We start from the raw sequence: 21671 nt of genomic DNA, 5'->3' as shown, positions 1-21671 counted from the left end.
ACTGAAAAAGTACCTTCCATAAAAATATTATTTAAAAGAAATTCTTTTTCACTGCATTAAGATATCTGGGTGTGGAATTATTTGATCATTACATAACCTATTGTACATTCTAGTAATATTTATTTACACTTAAAATAAAGGAAGCTCCGAAATTCAAGTATGAATACTTAGTTTATTGGTAGCATTACTATTAGTTAATTTATTTATTTTTGAATACTGGATTCCAGTATATATACCATAGAAAATTCATTTAAAAAATACTTTTTCACTGGAATAAGATATCTGAAGTAATTTAATCATTACATAACCTATTATACATTCTTGTAATCTTTGAATCTCTGAAAACAGAAATTTTATTTGATTACACTTAAAATAAGGGAAGCTCCAAAACTTTACTACAAATGTTTACTTTATTGGCAACATTATTATTGTTTTTCTATTTGACTACTGGAATGAAATAAATAGGTTTTGCTTAAGTTTTATTCAGATGTAGGAAAAAATATTATTTTTTTCGTTTTGGGGGAGATATATGTCTTATTTGTTAATCTATCTTGATAAATCTTCCACCATTATATTATATAAAGAATGGAAAAATAGAAAAAGCATTATACAATACAAAGCAAAATTCCCTCATTCTTTTTTTTCAAACATCCACTATAAATTGTTAAACCTTAAAATTCAAACTTTTTATGCATTTTTTCAGAAACTGAGCACTAAAGTGTAGATAAAATTAGTTTTTACTTAAAAGTTATTTACATTTACATACAAAACTATTACAAAAATTATTACATTACATTACAATTCACTTGATAAACAATGCTTCCTTAAAAAAAATTTTTTAAACGTCATATTAATATTAAATATTAAAATTACTTTTCAATCGTTTTCGTGATTAAACTATTAAACTGTTGGAATCGTATTTCTGGACATCCCCTTGTAGTTTGAGAGTAAAAAATCTTAATCTGTCAGGGACAAAAAAAGGCGTATTTTGAGAAAATTATACTCCTGTGGCTTATTTCGTAACTTGAAATATCGTATTAACTAATTTCATGCATAAACACGAATGTCTCTAAAAGCATTAATATTGTTTCTGATCATTAGATAAAAAATGTTTCGAACTGCTTTTTTTTTCTGGGGGGAGGGGGGAGGTACTTCACCCAAAAAAAAAACACTTCGAAACATTTTTTTGCTCCGTATTTTTGGCATATTTGTATCTGATTAAAATAATGAATTTCAATGTGTTAAACTACTTTAATGTAATCCAAACTTCTTACGAGCCTCATATTCCTTTCACAAATAGGGTGTATATTTTTTTTTAAAAAGTATCAAGTAACAACTCCATGAATAATAAAAAAGACATATTATGATGAAGCACTTACCTTTTATCAAATTTGTGGAAATAAGTTTTAAAATATTTGAAAGTTTTATAATACGCTACTTTTTGTTATTATATTGGAAGGCGTTTTCTTTAAGCGATTTTTGTTTTAAAAAATGATTTTCATGTAGTCAGAATATACATTTTATGTATGGCACTGTTATCCAAAGGTAATTCGTAAATATTGCAAAGCATTGGTCTGGAAATCATATTCATGAACAATTTGATATATAAATATAAACCTTAAAAAATCCGTGACTTATCACTACATTGTAAACAATTCCGAATCAAATTATGGTATAAAAAACCGGCACTTTGGAAGCATCGTGCGTAAAATCCATTTTTACAGTAAAACACTACAGCGTAATTGTTTAACTCCGCAGCCTAGTAATTTTGTACCCAATCCAGAAGATAAGGAAACTCCTGGATCAAGTATTGGGATAAGTTTGCCTTAGTAGAGGCTTTCTTGATTGAACTAAATGGCATTTGCGTTACATAGAGTGGAAAACCACGAAAACCTCCCATGGTTAGCCTAACGGCAAAGCGACTCTAACCCCTGATTCGTCTACCACTGAGGATATTTTACGCCAGTACTGTGGTCGGTGTAAGCCGGGTGAGGATTACAGTGCATATCACCCAAATACCTTTATATAATAAAAATAACGAACAAAAAACTTTCCATTGAAAACCGTGTTTTGCTAAATGAATAAATAATATGGCCTTTAACCGGAAAAATTTTAGTGTTCTTCAGTTGTAAGCAAAAGAAACTATGTATATGCATCGAAATAATTATAAATATTTTTTTTTTAAAAATAAAGAAATGACTTAAATTAAATAGAAAGACAAATGAATAAAAGGTAAATATCTTTGTGAACAAAGGGATAGCATTATACTGTAGGGTGTGGCAAAAGTAACACCCTTTTACTCATCACTTTATTCATCTTCTTCTATTTTACTTTTCATTGATACCTATCATCAACACACGAACATCGTTATTGATTGTTAAATCTATGCATTAAAGAAAACTTACTTTATGTAAACCGAATAGTGTAAATCTGCACCCGTTTCTTTAGCTGTAATAAAATGTGTATTCAGTATAATTGATTTTTTGCGTTATTAAAAAGTAGTAATAATATATTTCAGTTTATTCTAATTGCAGTGAATTCTTAATAATTCAAACTAAAAGGGGAAGGTAATAATGTTTGATGTAACAAAAATATACATTGATTAAGAGGATAAAAATATGTATAATAACTCTGAATTATATTTAGTTAAGATAATTAAAAAGAAAATAAACTTTGCTTAAAATCGTTTAATTTTAATTATAATTTACAAATTATATAATATCATAATAAATTAGAAATTCTTAAAAATACTGAATATCTGACCGATTTGAAGCTATAAGCCACATTTTCATCATGTTCCAGAGAGCGTCTTTGGTCACCTATTTCGTCACCCGCCACCTACTCATCCAGATCAATGAACTTTGTATTTGTTTTCTTGTAAAAAAGAAGTACAAAAAGGCACCATCGCAAAATATGCATTCAGAAAATTAAGATAAACGTACTGGTTCTTAATATCTTTGATAGAGAAACCTTGATAGAAAAATATATTCCATATTGAAAAAAACCCCAAAATCATCACAAACCCATCTGTATTAAATACTTTTCATGATTTCTTCACTTGTGACATATTTTTTTTTGTCCTGTGGTTTTGTAGTTGCACTATTTTATTGCTTACATAAAATTTATAAGAAAAATTACCTTTCACAAATTACAGGGATTTTTTGAATGAAATGAATTTTATTTAAAGACCCATGACTTCAAACAAATCATGGAAAAATGTCCAATTGATATGGGTTTAAACGTCAGTTTCATTCCATAAAATAACTATTTTTTAAAGTTAAATTTAACTCATTAGATGTACTACAATATCTCGGTCGGTACAGCCAGCTTGACAAGGTGCTGAACTCACGTTAGAGAGAATGAGATTTCGAATAAACCGAAGACTCGCCGTGTACTAAATGGTTATTGGCGCACGTTAAATCTGTCAGGTCACAAAATACTCCATGTTCCCATTACGAACTATACCTCTGGGGGTATTGAAGTGGAGATTGATTGTTCTCTGGTTCAGGTCAAAATTACGATTTTTGGATGAATGAAGGGATGCATGAATGGGTCCACCCTATAAACGGGTGTGACGTATGAGTGTGGTAGGAGTCAGATTATCGGGCATATATGGGAGCACTGGAGAAAAAAAACAATCTCACTCCTTGCCTTAATGGCCTACAACAACAACAATCATAATATCTTTAAACCTCATACTTAAAAATGTATTTGTCTTTTTTCCACAATTTTAAAGCAAATGAGTTAAACGCCAATTTTCATTCAATTTATGGAACTAGCGTTCATTACCGGTAATTATTAAAAGAAATAATAATGAATACCATTAAATTTCATTTTCCAAGTAAATTTAAATTGAATATAATTTTGCTTAAGAAATTAAGCATGATTTCATTTAATTGGAAATTAAGAATGAAATTTAAGTTGAATATAATTTTAATTGAGAAGTTTGACATGATGATATAATATACCTTGTTATAAAAATTACCTTATAATAAAAATGAAGTCATAAATATTAATGAGTACTAGTTAATTTATGAGCTCTATTCACACATTCCAAGTCTTTAGAACTTACTTCTTGTTTTAAATCTACTTTAAAGGGGTAAAAAAGGACGATTTTAGTTTTGGCAGTATTAAATACAGGATTATCAGTATTAAATACAGTTTTAGAAGTATTAAATACAATGATGTTCGATACTTTCTGTATATTCTAAGAAAGTATATTCAGTATTGAGAATGTATTGACAGTATTGTGTTACTCGAATTTGATGTTGATGCGTTTTGGGTGTAAAAAGAGAAAGTTCTATTATTAATTAGCAATTAATTAATTACTAATTAATAATAATTAACTAATAATGATATTAGCTTCAACAAGACTGAAAAAACTATAATTTATTTGAACCTCAGTTCAGAAAACTAATAAACACTTTAAACACACACTAAAGTAAACATACAAATAAAAGTTTTTATTTAAAATTTCTTTAGATTTTAAAGAAATTTTAGGGGTTGTGAAATTATTTAAAAGATGTATGCATTGCTTTGAAATTATTGTGCTAATAAAAATCATAGTAAGTAAACGAAAAAAGCTCACCAAACCTACAATGAAACTTCAAATAATGAAGTTTTTAAAATTTAAAAAAAAATTATACTTTTAATTTTTAATGTATAACTGAACTTCTTATGTTATAACATTTAAATGTTTTAGTTAATTTAACGCAAAAATGTCAAAACTTTAATTTGAATTTGATTAATTTTGCAATTAGAATTCAAAATAAATTTTAAAAAATCTAAAATGAAACTGAATAATTTTAATTTTTATTTTTCAAATATTAATATTTTTTACTTGGAAAAGAAATTTAAATATGCTTCATATTGAAATTTAATTTTTTTCTCGAAGACTGGCTATAAAAGCTAAAGCATGTATATTGTTAATTAGCTCAATGTCAAACTGTTTTATATAGATTTGTATAAAAATGTCCGAATTTTAGTAATTTGTATATAGAAGTTTTTGCTATCACAGTTTAAAATAAACTTTAAAGCTTAAAAGTAATTTTTTTTCAGTTTTAATCAAAGATTTAAACTGAATAATTTTAATTTTTATTAATTTTTAAAGATATAATGAAAGAGAATGTAAATATGTTTACTTGAGGAGGGAAATCTAAATATGTTTTATATTAAAATTTAATTTTTTTTCTTGAAGGCAGGTTGAACTAAATTTTCTAAACAGGTATATTTTCAATTACTTCAATACTAAATTGTTTCATTTAATTTTCGATAAAAGTGTCCCAACTTTAATAATTTGTATTCAGTAGCTTTTGCAATGAGAGTTTAAAATAAATTTTAAAAAATCGGAAATTAAAACTGAAATTTTTTTCTAAAAATCTTTTACTTGAAAAATAAATTTTTTTTATCTCAAAATCTAATTTTTTTCCTGAAGACAAGTTAAATTATAATTACTAAACTATGCATATTTATCAAATTTCCTGCAGTAATTTTCAATATGATTTAAGATATGTTGTTTTAGAGTTTATTATTGAGAAAAGATTTTAATCGTTTGAAGTTCAACATTAGGAAAAAACGAAATTAACTCTTTGTCTCATTTTCCAATTGCATATTTTTTTTATCATTTGGATGAGATTTCGTGCATTACTAAGCAAGGAAAAAAAATTAGCTTTGTGGTTTGTATCAACTTAGGAAGAAATAGCTTACACACGATTTGCGTAAATCATTAAATATTTATTGCTTTATTTTACTTCTTCCTTCCTGAAAGCGATAATAATGTAGATAAAAAACTATGCAAAAAATAAATATTAAATAATAAATATTTTAAATATTTGAATTTTGAAAATAAATTTGAATAAAAACAAATAACTCAATTCAATATTATTTAAAACAGAAGTTTTATGAACATGATTTAATGTTGAAACAGTTGTGATGTAGACAAATAAAAATTGACTAAATAAATAAAAAAAACACATTTGAATGTTATTTTATGAAAGAGTTTTGTATTCTAGCTTATACACTAAGAAAAAAGTATGTTGTCAAAACATTTGAATATGGTAAAATTTACAGTATTTCTGGCTCAATGATAACATAAAAAAGCTCTGTAATATTACCAAAGAGCTTTGGTTACCATTTTGGTAAAATTAACATTAAAATATGATCTTATAATACTTGCTAAAATTTGGTAAATGTGTAAAAATTTCGTAATTTTATTATAATACCTTAGAGCTCGGCATAAAAACCACTTTTTCGATTAAACTTATTTTTCAGTTTTGTATTTTTTACGAAATGTGTGGTAATAAGAACTATGATTTTGGAAACTAGGTAAACCGTTACCTTATGAACTTAAAAGTTATCAAATGAATGGTTTAAATGCGTAATAGTTTTGTTGACCAGAATTATATATATATTTTTACCAGAAATATCATTACCATACAAGTAATGTAATTTTACCAAAATTTTTTTTCTTCGTATATTAATTGAAATAACTTAAAAGGAAAGTTTTTGAAAGTTAATGTGTTAGTAAATATAAAAAATAGTTATAGAATAGAGAATTTTTCCGTGATCACCATTTTTAACAATTATTTATATAAGCCTCATCAAAGATAATGCAATTTTTTTTACCAAAAGTGTTTTTTTGCACCAAAAATGAAAAGATAATGCATTTTTTTACTATATAATACGGTAATTTTACTAGAATTATTTTCTCCGTTTACATCTTAAATACTTCGCTTTATTCCTTAATCCTTCCTTACCTTAAAAATTAGAAAATCAGCTTTTATCTAAAAATTGCTTTGAATGAGGAAATAATCTTAATACAATATAAATTTGTCAGTAAAAAAAAATTATGTTTCACACTTCCATTTTCTAAATTATTTTGTTTTATAATGAATTCTATGCGTATTGTTAATTTTACCAGAATTATTACCGAAATATAACTTTTTGGTGTTCCAATAGAGTCAGGAACACGGTTAATTTCACCATATTCCGGTAGTTTCGACCATACTTTACTCAGAGTGGTTTAAATCTCTTTTTATTTTGCGTGCAATTTTAATTTATTGCTACGACACCCCCTAATATTAACTAATCATTATTTCTTTCCTTGATAATTAGTGCGTCACTCCCACAGAGAAGCCTTTCTGCATCAAAACAATTAACGATTTTTGGATATGTTTCCTTACTACAATTATGATACCCGAATGCCCTCGAAGATTTAAAATTTTAGAATTTTTTAATTTGTATTAACGTTTATTATATTGATATTAGTGAATTCGAACTTTAAAAAGAAATCATATTATAGAAGGGGGGAAGAGATCTAAAATCGTTTGTTCTGAATTTTAAATATTTAATTAGGAAATAGACTACGCACTAAACATTGCAATATATTTTTTATTTATTTACACACTGATAAAGAAATACTGTCAAAACTACCAGGATATGGTAAACTTTACTATGTCTGTGTCTCTATGGACCACCAAAAAGCACGGTTTCTTATGACTTAAGCACTTTGGAAATGATTTAGGTGAAATGAAAAATAAAATATGATTTTATAATATATGATAAAAATGTGTGTAACTGTGATAAAATTTAGCAATTTTATCAACTAAGTGCATGACATAAAAACCATTTATACGATTAAATTTACTTTTCAGTTTTGTATGTTTTACTTAATGTGTGGTAATAAGAACTAAAATTTTTGAAAACCAGAATTTCCAGTAAACGGTTACCATATGAATGGAAAAATAACCAAACTAATGGTTTAAATACCGTATATTTCGGTTTTATTNTGTCTGTGTCTCTATGGACCACCAAAAAGCACGGTTTCTTATGACTTAAGCACTTTGGAAATGATTTAGGTGAAATGAAAAATAAAATATGATTTTATAATATATGATAAAAATGTGTGTAACTGTGATAAAATTTAGCAATTTTATCAACTAAGTGCATGACATAAAAACCATTTATACGATTAAATTTACTTTTCAGTTTTGTATGTTTTACTCAATGTGTGGTAATAAGAGCTAATATTTTAGAAAACCAGAAATTCCAGTAAACCCTTACCATATGAAAGAAAAAATAACCAAATTAATGGTTTAAATACCATATATTTTGGCTTTATTATCAGGAAAATTATTTTTTACCAGCAATACTACTACCATACTGTCCCGTAACTTTATAATTCTGATCAGCTTATAAGTAGGTTTTAAATTCTGGTCAGCTAACGGCACATTTCGAAAAAGCGTTGAAAACATAACTAATATGTATAGATATATATAAATTCAAAAAAATCAACATATTTTAAGCTTAACATTTAAAAATAGGAAAAATAACTTGAAAACACGCTTTGGCTTCTAGTGCAACTATCATAACCATTGCTCTAGCTGAGATAGAAATATTTTAAATGATTTCGACGGGATAGAAAAGAATTCTTCTATTTCATGTAAAGTTCTGAAGTTTGATTATGTAGTCATTAATGCACTGAAAAACGTATTCGGGTACTTCAAGGATTTGAAAATTTAAAATATAACTCTAATAGACTTTCGTTTAATAATTACATTATATAAAGTAATAAATTCAAACTCTGAAAATAATTTTCCCTCCACATTAGGGAATACTCTTTCATTGCAATTGTAGTATTAAAAGGAAATAAATACGTCACTGTTTAGAAATGTGACTATTAAACTTACAGTAATCATTTTACAAGGATAATAACTTCAAATCTATTCTAATGTATTTAATGTAACTTAATGCTGCTTCTAAACAAAATCTTCTTCCAATTTAATTACCTTTGTTGCCATTGGAATTATGAGGCAAATTCTGTTACACAGTGGCAGGATTAAACTGATAAAGACTGCTCGGGAAAATTTATTTGTCAAGAAAAAAATGCTTGTGAAGTGGAAATAACCAACTGAAGTTAAAAATTTTAACCACAAACGTCGACGAATGGAAATCTACAATTTTTTTGCTTTTGCGAACGATGTTGATTGTATTGGAAGAACAGTTGGAAGTTTCGATGAAAAATATAAACATTTGAAGTGCGAAGGCAAAACAATAATGAAACTAATCCCTCAGAAAAAAAGTTTGATCAAAACTACCAGAACATAGTTAAATTTACTCCATTTCTGGCTCCATGAAAACCAAAAAGCTCAGTAATTGATAGTTAAGGCTTTTGGTAATCATTTTGATAAAATTAACAATAAAATAATGGTTTTATAATATGTGATAACATTTGATATGCGTAGTAAAATTTTTAAATTCATCATGATATCTTAGAGCATGGTATAAAAAGTATTTATTCGGTTCAATTTACTTTTCAGTTTTGTATTTTTTACTGTGTAGTAATGAGAATTATAATTTTGAAGACAAGAATTTCCAGTTAACCGTTACTATATGAACGAAAAAACTATCAAATGAATGGTTCAAATACCGTATATTTTGGTTTTTATTACCTGAATTATGTTTTTTTTTGTTGCCAGAAATGTCTTAACCATACAGTACTGTAATTTTACCGTTTTTTTCCGTTTTTTTTCGCCGTGAATAAAAGCATTCCATTGCCTCCTGAAATAAACATAAATAACGTATAAAGGAATAATGTACTAAGTTCAACTCCTTAATGATAAATTTTTAACAAGTGAATCAACTCGCCAATTTGAGCTCAGCAATTATTGAAAACAATTATATCTGAGTTGATATACCGAACAGATTATTATTCAAACGTAGTTAACCTTGATTTCACTTAAAAGCTAAATTCTATTATCTTAGGTTTATCTCAAGTTTGTGCTTTGGTGGGAAGTAAATCCTGTATATTGGCAGATCATCAGGATTGATCATGCGGATCATGAGGTTTACCCTTCTAACATTGGATTTGTTCTATTTGACTCAAACAATACATGAGTTCATTTCAGAAAATTGCAAAATAATTATTTTACAGATGAAAATATTGGGTCAATAATGTGATTACGACATTGTACATAAAAAAATCCAAATAAAATATATAATTTCAACTATTTTTCAGTATTTTCTTAACTCACACACTGTAAAAAATTACTTTGAAAAATACCGGCACTCTGGATGCCAGTACTTTTTAGCGTAAATTCCATTTATGCCGTAATTTTGATAGTAGTATTTATTTAACTACACTGTTTCAGTGAATATTAATATAAATATTAAGTCGATAATGTGATTGTGACATTATACTTATTAAAAACTATTTTAAATAAAAAATATGATTCCAACTTTTTTTTAGCATTTTCTTACCTCCAAATAATAGAAGTCTACTGTGTTAAAAATTCCAGATAAAATTACGGTGAAAAATACCAGAACTCAGGGTGCTTGTACTTTTTACAGCAAAATCTGTTTATACAGTAATTTTTAAAGTAATATTTATTTAATTACACTGGTTCGGTAAATATTAAGTCGATAATTTAATCGCAACATTAAACTTATAAAGAACTATATCAAATTAAAAATATGGTTTCAACCATTTTTTAGCAGGTTCTTACCTCGAAAGAATCAAAGTCTATACTGTAAAAAATTTCTGATAAAATTACGGTGCAAAATGCCAGCACTCAGGGTGCCATTACCACAAAATCCATATTTACCTTAATTTTTACGGTGATATTTTATTTATTTACACTGATTTAGCAATTATATTTATAAAAATTTCGATATATCAGATTTTTTGTTACATGAAATTTTACTGTACAAAGTACTTCCACCCTGATTGCCATTGCTTTTTACTATAAGTTTATTAGAAGTTTAATTTTGTGTACATTGTTTTTTTTATTCATTTAATAATATTTTATAAAATTAAATATCAAAATGTTAAATAATTTAATTTATTTCCATATTTCAGGAAAATGGATACACCCCTGTTATGTACGCCATCAAAGATAGCAAAATATTTATGGCTGATAGATTTTTAGACATGGGAGTCAATGTGAATGCAGTTGCAAAGGTAGAGTGCATTATTATAGACTTTATGTATTAGTTCGAGACAAAAATTTCTGCTTTTGTACAAGACTTTCAAACTTTGAATAAAAAATAATGAAACATTATTTAAAAAAAATATAGCATTTACTATTCTTATAAAACTAAAATGGTGTTAATTAGATAGAAAAAATAAACACATTAAAATACTAACTGAGAAACAAGTTAGATTTCAATGATCTAAAATTACTAAAAAATATATAATTATAAACTTTTATAAGTACTTTTGCTAAATGTGTAATCTATATATGTATCAAAAATTCATTTTGAGCAATATAATTTTGGAAATTAATTTAAGAAAAGCATATTTGGTAGCAAATTTTTATACTTAGAATAATTATTAACGTGAAAATACAGCATAAGAGTCTAACATTTTTTCAATATTTTTGTAACATGCCATTATTACTACATTATTACTATTATATATTACTAGCAGTTCAGGAGCAAAGCATTACGTTATAACTCATATTTCAGGTTTTATTTTCAAACTTTAACTAAAAGTTTTACTGATATTTATAAATATATAAATAATAATAATTGTATGTGTATAAATTTTATATAAAGAAAAAGTAAGTTTTACAACAAAAACATAATTAGTTTGCTATAGTTATAAAATGCTGCAATATTGCGATATACCTGTTTTCACGTGCAAATGACCCATAAATCAGACACTGAGAGAAAACAAGTATTGTAAAAACTACCAGAATATAGTAAAATTTACCGTGTTTTTGGCTCCGTGAGAACATCAAAATCTGGGTAATTTTTACCGATGTGCTTTGGTAATGATTTTGGTAAAATTAACATTGAAATCTGTTATTTTTTTTACCATTTAAATGTTTTTTTCCATATGTTTGGCAGTAAATAAGGCAAAATTTAGTAACATTTAGTAATTTTATCCTGATACCCTAGACCATGGCATAAAAAAAACATTTATTCTGTTAAATGTACTTCTCTGTTTTGTAATTATTGCAATATGTGTGGTAATGTGGTCATTGATTAACAGGAGTCTCTGAGTTTGAAATTAATTAAATGATGCTGATTACTTTTTCTTTTCTTTCAAGAAAATAAGCGAAAACGCAGAGTTTAAAATAAATAAATTACTATTTTTTTCCCGTTTATTACACAACAAATTACAAGTTATTACTTTCCCGTTTTGATGCATTTTTACTAAATTGTTAGCTCTAAGAAAGATCCAGAACTATAATTTTGAAAACCAAAATTTCCAGTAAACTATTGCCATACGAAAGAAAAAAATACCAAATGTATCGCTTCATTACCATAAATTTTGGTTTTATTAACCAGAATTGGGCTTTTTTCTCTTTTTTTTTTACCAGAAATGTCATTACAAACAGGACGGTAATTTTACCAGAACTTTTTTCTCCTTGCATTATCAATCAATTGCTTACTTTTACTTTTTTCTCTAAAATTCTTTTCAAATTTTGCTAAAAAAAATTACGCTCATGTTTCTAAAAAAATTTGAATGGTTCTTCATTCAGCAAATCAGCATTGATGTTTCTGCCACAAATAAGAATATTAAAAGAAAATAGTTCTTTTATCTTTTATTAAAATAAGTACAAGAGAGAGAAATATAAAATCAAATAATCTTAAGATATTTAATCAGCTGACTTTAAATTTTAAAAAATATTATTTGAACTGTGCGATGTCATATTCCTTATTACGCCTTTCTTTTTGTAACAAACTGACAAAATTTTACGAACCCTTCCTCTGATCTTTAAGTGTGACATCATTTGTAGATGGCATCAAACATGTGCCGTTATCTTTAAATTATATCGTTTACATTACGTTTTTATTAAAGCTCATATGTTATTATCTTATGTTATTTTGTTGAAAGATTATAGAAACCATGGTTCAAGTATAAGAGTTCATATGATCCATAAAAAATAAAAAAATACCAATTTTAATTTCTAAAATTGTACAATTTTGCTTCTTCTTTTGGAGTTTTCAAGAATCATACGAAAGATTAATGTGCTACAATGAAAATACCTGTTTTTTTACAATTGTGCATTATTTTTGAAGTAACTGCAATAATACACGGAATAATAACGCATTTTTTTAATTCTAATATGAAATTAGAATATTCAAGGATATGTTATATATGTTAAATCAAGGATATCTTAAGATATGTTAAATTAATAACTAAAAAAAAATAGATTAAAGAGATTTTCGCAGTAATGTGAGCAATGAAATTTTATTGGTTTACACTGCAGCTAAAATTGACTTATTTATAATAGATATGAACAATTGTTTATCGTAACATTTCCCTAATTTTAATGTCATTCAGAAATAGATTGTTGAAGCTACCTGATACTTTTTATACAAAATTATAACATGATTGTAAAGTAGAAAAAAATTGATTTTTAATATTTAATATTTTTATTAGTTTTTAGATTAAATATCCACAAAAAATTACACTTCTGAGTTATAATGTTAGCATTGGTTGAAAAACTAATTCATATCTTTATATTGAGCACTGAATTTGAAAATACTTTAACATTTATAATTCATATATATTCTCCCGTATTCAATCATACGAACCAAGATAGTAATTTCACCCTTTTCTGAAGAAAAAAAAACTAAAAAGAAAACCTACAGCTCATAAAAACCTAATTTTTATGCAAAAAATTAAGTAAAAGGATTATAGAGTAGCACCAATATTCTATCTCTCTTGCTTTAACAACGCTCGTTGCCACTCCCACTGGTAAATTTATTAAAACCTTGAGCTCTTCCACTGACCGAATTACAGACAAATCTTCTCAGCCCAAAGCTCAGAAAGAAAAAATGGTGCCTCTATTTTGCCGGAAATTCTTCTCCAGTAGCAAGCTTTAAGCTCTATGGAGGCCAAACACGCAAAAATCTACTGACATCGATCCAAGATATGGGCTCTTTTCCAAAACATGCCATCAAGATATCAGGATTCCTTAACTTTTTCTGTGAATCGAGTTTTCCTTTTTTCTCACCTAAACCCTTAATGGAATAGATGCATTGTGACACGCAGATTTTAGGCTTAGTCACTGCACTGATGTTTTTGTTTTCTAAGAAATCTTAATGCCATTTACTTTTGTTTGTGTTTCTTGCTTTTAAAGACAAAAGCTTAATTGGAGCTATGGGTGATTAGTATTGCTTTTTCAAGATCGATTAAGTTCAAAAGCATGTTGTAAAGGTGATTTCCAATATTATTCCTCGAAGTAGATTCTTAATGAGCTTAAAGAATGCATCAAAATGTCGTTTGCAACAGAAATGCCACGTGCTTTGACGGAAATACTCCATAACACTTGAGCAAAAACATTTCTAAAGTTCAATGAAATGTATCTTAAACACGCTTAGATTCTTCGAGAAATTGAAACATTTATGAAATTGTATTAAACTAAAAAGTAAACGAACAATTCCTGAATAGTTAAAACTAACTATAGTTAAAGCTCCTTTCGTGTAAATCACCTTTGTTCAATAAGGGATTCAATTATTACTAAAGTAATTCGGAACAGTTAATGCCACTTATTTTCTAACTGCCACCCATTTTTTTTACCCCCCATCTAATCCAATTATTTTGGTTCATGGGAATTCTGTATTTACTTTTAGAATCTATAGTATATAGGAAATTTTTGGAAAAAATAGATATTTTATTTTATTTTATTTATTTTAATTTCTTACTTATTTATTTATTTTTTATTTAAAGAAACCCAATTCAATGTTTCTTTTTTTATTTGAAATGATTTTATTTCAACGAAATAATTTCTCTTATCTTGCTAGTATCTTCAGAGAGCTAGCAAATATGCAAGTGGTTATAGCTCTACATCATAAAACTTAACTAGTTAAGAATTCAAAATTTTCACTGTTATGAATGGATTCATGGTTTTTAAAAAACTTCAAAATATACATTGCTAGAAAGTTTCAACAGCATTGAACCATTATACACTTTTTACTACCAAGATAGAACCAAATCATAAATTTATGCAAATTTAACAAATTTGTTTTTTAAAAAAATTTAGCCCTTTTGCTAAGCACTAAAAAATTTGAAAGAAAATGTTACTTTATTTTTATGTTAATGAATGTTTATATAAATGAATAAAATGATCTTAAAATAGCAAAATTTATTCTTTCTGAATTGTAATTATAAAAAAAAAATTAAACGTTTAACTTTTTTCTTAGCAATTTAAAATTACTAGTATATATTTTACTTTCGGTAAACCGTTACAATACGAACAAAAAAATAAGTCTGTAAATTGTTCAAATCTCGTATATTTAAGAAATCTCGTATTTTATTAACAAGAAATATACAGTTTCTTTAAAACAGAAATCTCATTACCATACAGTCAGGTAATTTTGCTAAAATTTTTTCTCCGTGTACGCTTAATTATTTAATAATTTTCTTTATCTTTCAGATTCATATTAATTTTTAAATTAACATTAACCTAAGTAAATGATTCAAGTTTAGCTTTTAAATTCTAACAGAAATCTCATTACCATACAGTCCGGTAATTTTGCTAGAATTTTTTCTCCGTGTACGCTTAATTATTTAATAATTTTCTTTATCTTTCAGATTCATATTAATTTTTAAATTAACATTAACCTAAGTAAATGATTCAAGTTTAGCTTTTAAATTCTCTTAACAATTACAATATCTGATATATATTATAATTCATCTGAGAATAGTATTATTTTGAAGTTTCGGGAAGGCCAAATGTCTTTAAAAAACATTTATAAAATTTTACTTTATACTATTTTTATATTACTTTCAAACAAAAAACCTGTTTCCTCTTACTTAAAGTGATACAAAAGCACTTTTTGTGTTTTACACTTTGGTCTTATCTATTAAAAATTTGTATGAAAGGGGAAATAACAGTTGAAAAGTTACAGCTTCTAATTTGGTTGCATGCTTACAAAGATTACATGGTGACTTCTGTCCAGTTAACCATTTTACTCCTATCAAATGAAATTGATTATGATGTCTCAAAAAAAACCTTTCGACATTAAATGTGATCCATCACTCGTTTTTCTGCTCCTTAGAAATCTTATAACATTTTGGATACCAAAACGTAGATTAGATATTTTATTAACAGTATTACCTAAAAATGTTGCAGTATATTACACCATTATATCGCTTAAATTTGCTAATAAGCCAAATTGAATCACAATTCATTTAAATTAAACAAATATATTTTAATTGAGTCAAGGAATTATGTAGTTAAAAATCAGTATTTTATGGTTGTTTATCGCTAAGTTAATATACAGTTTTGTTAAAAATATGTTTAATTAAAATGCTAATTTTATTGCTTCTATAATAATGAAAACTTGGACAACAGACGCCATCTATCACTTTTTTTAAGTTGAATCGTAATTTTTCGTCATTTTTAACGTCATTTTTGACGTAAGTTGAATCGTCATTTTTAACAAAAAGTTTCATTAACCTTCTACGACCTTACGAACTGTTGCAATATATTAAATCATAATATCGATCGTATACATATATATATACATCGAAGAGCCATTACATTATGATCACTCTCCATCTATAACAATGGGCTCACCCAGATTTTCATGGTTTCTCGCCCAGGAACAATGTTTTCAAGGGGCACATTAGAACCAATAATCCTCATAGAACAATCCCTGACGTCTGTAAGCTACTTGAACATAGTTGCAGACCAGGTTCACCCATTCATGGCAACAGTTTTTCCTGCTGGGGATGGTGTTTACCAACCGGATAATGCACCATGTCATAAGGGTCGAATGTCATGGATTGGTTCGCGGAACATTCCAGTGACTTTCAAGTCATGTCTTGGCCCCCAAATTTACCTGACCTTAATCCAATAGAGCATTTGTGGTCCTACTTGGAAAAACAAATTCGTGCTGCCACGCTACCCCCTCGCAATGTGAGGGATTTGCAGGACCAGTTGGTGAGCGCTTGGTGGCAAATACCTCAAACTACCTATCAGCACCTTGTGGAATCAATGCCACGGCGAGTGCTAGCAGTTTTGAGGGCTAAAGGTGATCCTACATGTTATTATCAGGGTGGTCATAATGCAATGGCTCTTCGGTGTATAATGTATATAATGTATATGTAAGATAACTGCGAAAAACCACACGTTTTAACTCGAAAATAAACTACACAAGGAGATTGACGTTTCTCATAGAAAGAATATAAAATTGAATAGCGAACAGAACTTCATGTATCGGTCGTTATAAAGGAAGGGGAACTATGATGGGGACAGTACTAAGGAGCGTAGTCATCAATATTTTTAAAAGAGTGAATGCAACGACATTGCAATAACACTAAAATACATAATTGCACTTTGCGTCTATGGAATAGCAAATGGAACTTTATGTAACGATCCTTTTAATGGAAAGGTCGTTGTAACGGGAATCATGCTAAAAAGCGCAGACTGGACTAAGTTACCGTATAACCATAAAAGTCAGCTAAAATTGAAGCAATTTTCCCTCTCTTCTTTTTATTTTGTAAAATAAAAGCATCAGTTCTAAAATATGATTAGTAATAAGTTATGATTTCGATAGATCATTAATATTTCAAACCTTAATTTTATTGATCTTTTTCCTATAGGATGGTATCACCGCCCTTCATTTAGCTGTAGCAAATGTCAAAGAAGACGCTATACGGTTATGTCTAAGTAGAAAAGCAGATCCTTTAGTGCCATATGGGGTAAGACAAAGAAAATTGTTAAAATATCTAAACTATTATCAGGCAACTTAGTAACACATAACTCTTTTTTTAATGTTAAATGCTAATTTTGCCAGTATTTTGTAACCAATGTTAGTTCATCGAAAATGTACGAATGTACATACACGAACTCCAGCAATATATATCTCGTTGATAAGAAAAAGTCTTTTCGCCTTAAGTAGAGAATTAAAATAAAATAGCTTATGAAACATGTTTGAAGACAAACAAAAAATATTTTGGAATCATAAGTTATTATAGTAATATTTTTTTGATGAATTGGAGTGAAATATGATGATGATATGATCATAATATAATGATGATATTCAATTTAGATTTCAGGAGGAAAATGCAAAAAACGAAAAGAAATCTGGATAATGGACCAATCCATCATGTCCGTTATCGAGAATTCAAGAAATTATCAATTACTGCACATTGTTGGAATCTTGGACATAAATCAATTTCGACAATGTAAAAATTATTTCCACTTCAGTCATATCAGCCCGTCGTGATGCACTGGAATCTTATTTCCTTCAAATAAATGTTGATTCCTTCGTTAACAGCATTAATTCCTCACCACCTCTCCAAAGCACGTGGAAATTCATTTTACCTTGATTTGCCCCTCTCGGCTACTGTGGTTTTCTTATCTCCTGTTTTTTTCTCACTATTTTCTCTCTCGGCTATATGGATCTTTCTATAGAGAATTATTAATTTCAATCCCTAATTTATTTTTTACTTTTTTGTTAATATGATATTATTTTGATAACATCTTTATAAATTATTGATCCTAATTTTATTTGGTGACACAGAAGTATAAAAGTCAAATATTCTCCTCATAACTTTTTCAGCCATTTAACTAGACTTGACAAATGTATTTGTGTGTACGCTTGTGAGTACAAGCTTAGAAAAATTAATAGAAATCGTTAAACATCATTTGTTTGAAATAACTTCTTAAAGCAGTTATGTAGCGAATGAATTTCTCTACACAACTTAATATTTCATTGACCTTGCCTAAATTTGACAGCTTTCAGACCAAACCTAATTACTTTTATTGCCAATCATCAAGAGGCTTTTGTGATTTCTTTTATTTGAAATATCATAATCCGTGAAAGAAAAATGTGATCTTAAAAAGCTAGGTGTGAGGAAAAGATGTTTTCTCTAGATCACGTTTCACAATTCTTGTGTCACGCAAATAGACAATTGCAAAGAAAGACAGTTGAATAAAAAAAGGTAGTCGAAACTTTTTTTGTCATTTATAATTAATTTTCCAACCAGTATTAATAACTGGGAGGAATTTATTGGCATTGATCCCACAAATATAATTTAAGAATGCATTAATATGTTGTTTTTTTAAAAAATTCGATTATTCTTAACGAATATGGTCGATTATTATTAACGAATTGTCGATTATTATTAACGAATATGGTTAAAAAAATTTAATTGTATAAATGTACTTTTTTCTCAACAATTTTATTAGCTAAAATTGTGCTTTTAACTTATGAATGATAATTTTATTACATACAGCACCACTCATTATTACTAATACACACTTTTTTTCGGTTTTCTAATAAACACAGAAAGCAATAAACGCTCTCATGAAAATGATTTTTTTTACCCTTTTTCCTCACCAATGTTCGATGTAGAAATGAATGGAAGTAGCTTTACTAAAGCTATACTAAATAGAAATTATTTAATGCTATACTAAATAGAAATAGAAGTAGCTTTACTAAAGCTACTGAAATAACACGTTCTCAAGCAGTATCTTACTGTATTTTGAGAGAAAGTTAAAAAAAGTATTGAAATTAATGAACGATAGTGTAGCTACTAAGTAAAGATACAACGCAAAATTTTACTAAGTAAAGCTTCATTATACGCACACCATGAATTTAAAGCGAACTTTTCTAGAAAATAATTAAATAATTAATCACTACTTTTCAGCTTTACGGTCGTTAGTAAATAATTTGTTTTCGGAACAATTCGCACACTACAAAAATTACCACAAAAAGTATCGGTAATCAGGTTGTTTGTACTTTTTTTACCATAATTTTTATTTACCGAGCCACGTAAAAGAACGAAAAATCTTTTATACGTAATTTTTACAGTGATACTTACTGTTAAATCACCGAATCACTTGAATTAAATAATTGTCATTGTAAAATTTATGGTATAATATTTTACGGTTAAAATGGATTTTACGGTAAAAGGAATTTTACAGATGATGCACCTAAAGTACCGATAATTTATACTGTAATTTGATCCAGAGTTTTACAGTGTATGATAAACATTAATACAGAAAGTTTTTTACTAATGTTTAACGATTCTTATTTCTTAGTCCTCAGTTCGCATGAATTCTAACAAATACACGAGTTCAGCACGTAAATTCTTATTAAATATGTAATTATATTTATATAAATGCTTTCTTACAGTCCCAAAGCACTGAAAGAGCTCTTGTTCAATTATATTAAAATAACAGAACAGAAAACGAAAAGCAGTAATTTCAGCCTTATTTAAAGTATTTAGAATTAATTTCTCATAAAGGTAATAAAATGCTTCCTAAACGCTGCTAGTTTTTAAGAGGGTGCTAATAAGTTTAATGTAATGAAGTCAGATGTAGCTTGATCAAAGTTATTTCTCTACCTAATTTAGCTTAATAAATAGAATTTCAGACACATTCATCAAACACATTATTCTACATTTCATATTGAAATACAGCAATTTTAAATTTATTTCATGAAAATTTAAATTTTTATTTTTGCTATTTAAAGTAAAATGCGTAATGTTGACAAAATTTCTTACTTTCGAAACAAAATGATAAACATTATTTCTAATATATTCATTCTGAGTATTACTTATGAATAACAATAATATTAATAATAGTGAAGCTTCATTCTACCGATCAAACTAAGAATTCGTTTCACTAAAACATAAAATCGAAATGAAATTTATTTTTAAAGTAAACTCTATACAAAAATATATCGAATTAAAACCTTTTTTCCTTTCTAAATTAAAATGCAATTTCAAGTATAATGTTAATTTGCTTAAATAAACCGTCTAATTTTACCCTCATTTAACGAGTTCAAAATCAATATTAGATGTAAACGCTCACCAACAATACGTGTGTAAAATGCAATTTTAAGTGCAATATTAATTTTCTTAAATCAGCCATCTAATTTAGCCGTTATATAACGAGTACAAAATCAATATTAGATATCTAACACTTACTAGCAATACGCGTGTTAAATGAAATTCTTGTAAATAATTTATTCAGGTAGGTTTTAGACCAGCATTGTAAGAGACAGTTGTGGGGATGAATTAACATATCCCCTCCCAGTCTCAGAATGCTGACGTGCTTAAGGTTAATTGAGAAAAAGAGTGTCTCATCAGCAAGAAAGGTGATATTATTTTTATGATCTGCACTTTTACATGAGGCAAGCATATCATATGAACACTGGTCATGATTTTCTTGACTACGCTGTGGTCAAAGATCCAGCTGTTTGTCTATTTTATATTCCCAAGCAGAACAAAAGGTCCTATTAAATTCTAGTGCACCGTTCAGAAAAATCGAATGGCCTATTTAGTTTTAGACTGTATGACAGTTTTTATTTAATGTTACTTCCTGGTGAGGAAAAACTGTAAATGTCAAAAAAACTCTGACGTAGAATTTATTTTGTATTTAGATATACACTGAAAAAAAAGTATGGTCAAAACAGCAGGAATATGGTAAAATATACCATGTTTCTGTCTTGATAGAAACTCTAAAAAGTTTGGGAATTTTTACCGAAGCAATTCTGGTAATGATTTTGATAAAATTAACAATAAAATATGAATTTATAAAAAGACGATAAAATTGGGTAAATGTTGTAAAATTTGGTCATTTTATAATGATATTATTTATTTTGAATTATTTCTAAGACCAGAACATAAAAATTATTTATTTGTTTGAATTTAATTTTCAATTTTGTATTTAACTAAACGTAGTAATAAGAATTATAAT

At 27.2% G+C, this 21671-nt stretch overlaps 1 protein-coding gene across 1 annotated transcript in view; it reads left to right on the top strand.

Moving 5' to 3' along the window:
* Nucleotides 1–21671, top strand: part of LOC107456095 (uncharacterized) — a 75172-nt gene that overhangs the window by 3943 nt on the left and 49558 nt on the right. The window contains exons 2-3 of the mRNA XM_043051133.2: nucleotides 10856–10957; nucleotides 17564–17662. Coding sequence (XP_042907067.2) covers nucleotides 10856–10957; nucleotides 17564–17662 — 201 coding nt within the window. The remainder of the gene's footprint in view (nucleotides 1–10855; nucleotides 10958–17563; nucleotides 17663–21671) is intronic.

This window comes from Parasteatoda tepidariorum, chromosome X1, assembly GCF_043381705.1.
Source record: "Parasteatoda tepidariorum isolate YZ-2023 chromosome X1, CAS_Ptep_4.0, whole genome shotgun sequence".
Classification (NCBI taxonomy): Eukaryota; Metazoa; Arthropoda; class Arachnida; order Araneae; family Theridiidae; genus Parasteatoda; species Parasteatoda tepidariorum.
The sequence above is the reverse complement of the archived record's forward strand: the minus strand, read 5'-3'. Positions and strand labels throughout refer to the sequence as shown.